Source organism: Scardinius erythrophthalmus (assembly GCF_964197995.2).
Source record: "Scardinius erythrophthalmus genome assembly, chromosome: 16".
Lineage (NCBI taxonomy): Eukaryota > Metazoa > Chordata > Actinopteri > Cypriniformes > Leuciscidae > Scardinius > Scardinius erythrophthalmus.
In genome coordinates, this window is record NC_138236.1 from 10,914,193 (window position 1) to 10,917,227 (window position 3,035).

The following is a 3,035-nucleotide window of genomic DNA, read 5'->3' on the forward strand; positions in this document are numbered from 1 at the left end:
ACCTGCATATATTCTTTGAAAAAAATCTCAAAGCACAGATCCTGTAGGTTATCGCATGCCATATTTGCTTTTCTCTAGGGAAGAAGAAATGTGTTTTTTCTCTTTTCAGTCACCACATTATGTGTTTTAATTTCACAGCTGTCATGTTTTGAATTGAATCAGAGCTGTTAGGATTAAGATGAATGCATTTTGATAATTCATAATCCGGAACTGAGACCAGGCAACAGGGCAGAACACATCTGTCATGTAGATTTCACATATTTAACCACTTCCTCTTAGATAGGGCGAGAAAATAGGCTTGAAAAACGTAACTCTCAAACCAAGGACCCACATACTCACATACTATAGAAAAGATTCTATAAGAACGCAGTTAGCCTCACAAAATATAGACAGCCTCCTCAAGAAATTCCAAACCCACGGTCTGCTGCATCATTCAGGTAAATTAAAATGACGTCTTAATAGAGTGTACGATTTTTGCTGTTATTCTTTGTTTAAAAAAGCTCTGCACAGGTTCCAAAAACTGTAAATGAGATGCAAGAAACACTCCGGAATTCAAAAGTGTCTATTCCTGTTCATTTAAACAAGTTTATGTCTAGATGTATAACAATACCAACAGGAAAAGCAGGTACAAGACATTCTTTTCATGCCAACATGATAAAAATATGTAATAGAATAAAAAGGGGACAAAAAAGGATTGTTGACAATACTCTACTCAGATCAGTATATGATCAGTATATAGAAAATAACCTTGAGGGAACCTTGCCAGAATGTTAGCCAAAGTTCTGAAAATGTTCCCTGTGAATGTGCATTAAGAAATAAGGTGAATTGTGATTTAATGTTGACTCTAAGGCTTTAGTCATTATTTCCAGCTGTTTTGAAGTTAAATTAATATATAATTCTCCCTGCAAATTTCATACAGAAATGATAAAACATCTCAGCCTTTTGTTTGCCATCTTGGTCATCACCATTGAAACATTAAACACTGAAGAGGAGCTAGAGGAGACTGGATTTGGAACTCCACCACCCAGACACGGACTTGCTCTAATTAAGTGGTATGTGAAAAATTGCATTGACAATAACATGGTGGCTCTCTGCAATCCGGTGGCTGGAGAGTTTGGGTTCCATTTGTTTCATAACAGCGGGTCCCTGCTCCCTCCACTGAAGGACAAATGGACATATTACTTCACCATTGGAAACCTTCACTACCGACACTCTGAGGATCTTCCCTATGAAGTAAGGAAGTACTATGATCCACATAATGAACTGAGCAACATGGACAGAGTCATTGTGAAACTCAACATGAACAAGAACAAAATCGAAGAGATTTACATATCAGAGCACTATAATCCTCCTAGAACTTTTCAATTAGGAACCTCTCTCATCGATGACTTACGATGGCATCAGAACGCAGCAGGTTTTCCCAATAATCTCTCAAAACATTTTTAGCTGAGACGTTCTATTACACAATCACTGTATATTACCCCACAAGCTTCCACTATTTCCCCACAGCAGATGCCTTTTGCACTTTCAGTTTACTAGAGATTTATTTAAACAACTTTCACTTCTTCTTCTTTTTTTTTCTTCTATACTTCTATACTTATACCACTTCTCAATTTCTTTCTCTCCATCACATGCCATGAAACAATTTAGTAACTTCCTCCATGAAGTTGAGCGTGGACTTTCAACCTGGGTGGGTTTACTGTTTACTGTAATGATTAACATTTGCCTACCTTTGGTCATATATTATATTATAAATATAGGCTTTAAAAGTGAACTGTGCATTCTGTGCAATTTTTCTTTGTTAATATGTTGTCTACTTTCCCAGCTTAACATATAGCCATAGTGTTCATTGGTGTTTTTAGCACTTAAATGTACATTTTTGTATGTTTAAATATATACACTGAAAAATACAATACAAATGTAACCCATCTACAGGTAAATACACAACTCTAGGTTCGTATACAAGAGGTACAGACACAAATGCATGGATGGATTCACTGTAACAGTTTCAATGTAACTTTAGTCAGAAAATAATATTGTACAGAGTCACAAAATAATGTAGCCGGCATTCAAATAAAATATAATAAAACCCCTTTTTGAAACGAATATTGGTATGTGTTTCTCTTTTATTATGGCCAGAGAAAGTCTACAGGCTTTGTTATGACAGACTTTGTCGATGTGCTCTGATACCGAAGTGGTTTTTGTGTGTTTTCAATATATTAAGTTATTGTCCCCATAACATATTAGTCCACGCAGATAATTGTTAAACGTTCTGCCAACGTTGTTAGCTGGAAACTAACTGGCTAGCTCGCTTCTGGTCACTAAATAGATGCATTACCGGCGTTTGTACATTGTTGTCCTGATATCTGAACTATTTATTTATTTTTCAGATTGAAATGTTCTGTCCGTTTTGTGCTGCAAACCACTTCGGTATCAGAGCACATCGACAAGTCTGTCATAATAAAAGAGAAATACCAGAGAATGTCTAATAAGGCCGTAGACGGGCTCTGGAAATACTTACCTCTTGTAGCCGTCACTGATTATGGCCCCCTGGAAACATTTCCGTTGTGTCTTTGCGGTTTGCAGTTTGTTCCCTATTTGCTTGTGCTGTGAATATTTGCAGCGTACGTGATGTGAAATCGACAAAGTTGTTTTCTGAATATGTAGTTGTTGTGGCGTTTGTAGGCTATGTGTTTTCTGAATATGTAGGCTAGTTGTTGTGGCGTTTGTATGTGTTTTCTGAATATGTAGTTGTTGTGGCGTTTGTATATGTTTTCTGAATTTGGAGGTGTTTTCTGAATATGTAGTTGTTGTGGCGGCGTTTGCATGCGTTTTCTGAATATGTAGTTGTTGTGGCGTTTGTTTGTGTTGTGACCCTTCTAGGCCACCATAGATTAGCCTACATGGTGTTAAACAAGAATACACTTTAAAACCTTAAAAATACCTTATTCAATCGTTTAACCATTTTGTAATATTTGGTTTATTTACAGTGAGACACAAAAGGCGTTTTCTCCTATAGACCCATAATACACTAA

General features: G+C 36.5%; 1 protein-coding gene across 1 annotated transcript; it reads left to right on the top strand.

Moving 5' to 3' along the window:
- The first annotated feature begins 313 nt into the window (after positions 1 to 313).
- Positions 314 to 2,098, top strand: LOC308704322 (uncharacterized protein). The gene is made up of 2 exons (XM_081388527.1): positions 314 to 437; positions 920 to 2,098. Exon 2 carries the CDS (start codon positions 922 to 924, stop codon positions 1,444 to 1,446), a length of 525 nt encoding a protein of 174 aa, XP_081244653.1. The 5' UTR covers positions 314 to 437; positions 920 to 921; the 3' UTR covers positions 1,447 to 2,098.
- The last annotated feature ends 937 nt before the right edge of the window (positions 2,099 to 3,035 follow it).

Bases quoted from the DNA above. Each gene is read 5' to 3' on its own strand.
- LOC308704322 (XM_081388527.1), top strand. From the start codon at position 922: ATGATAAAACATCTCAGCCTTTTGTTTGCCATCTTGGTCATCACCATT.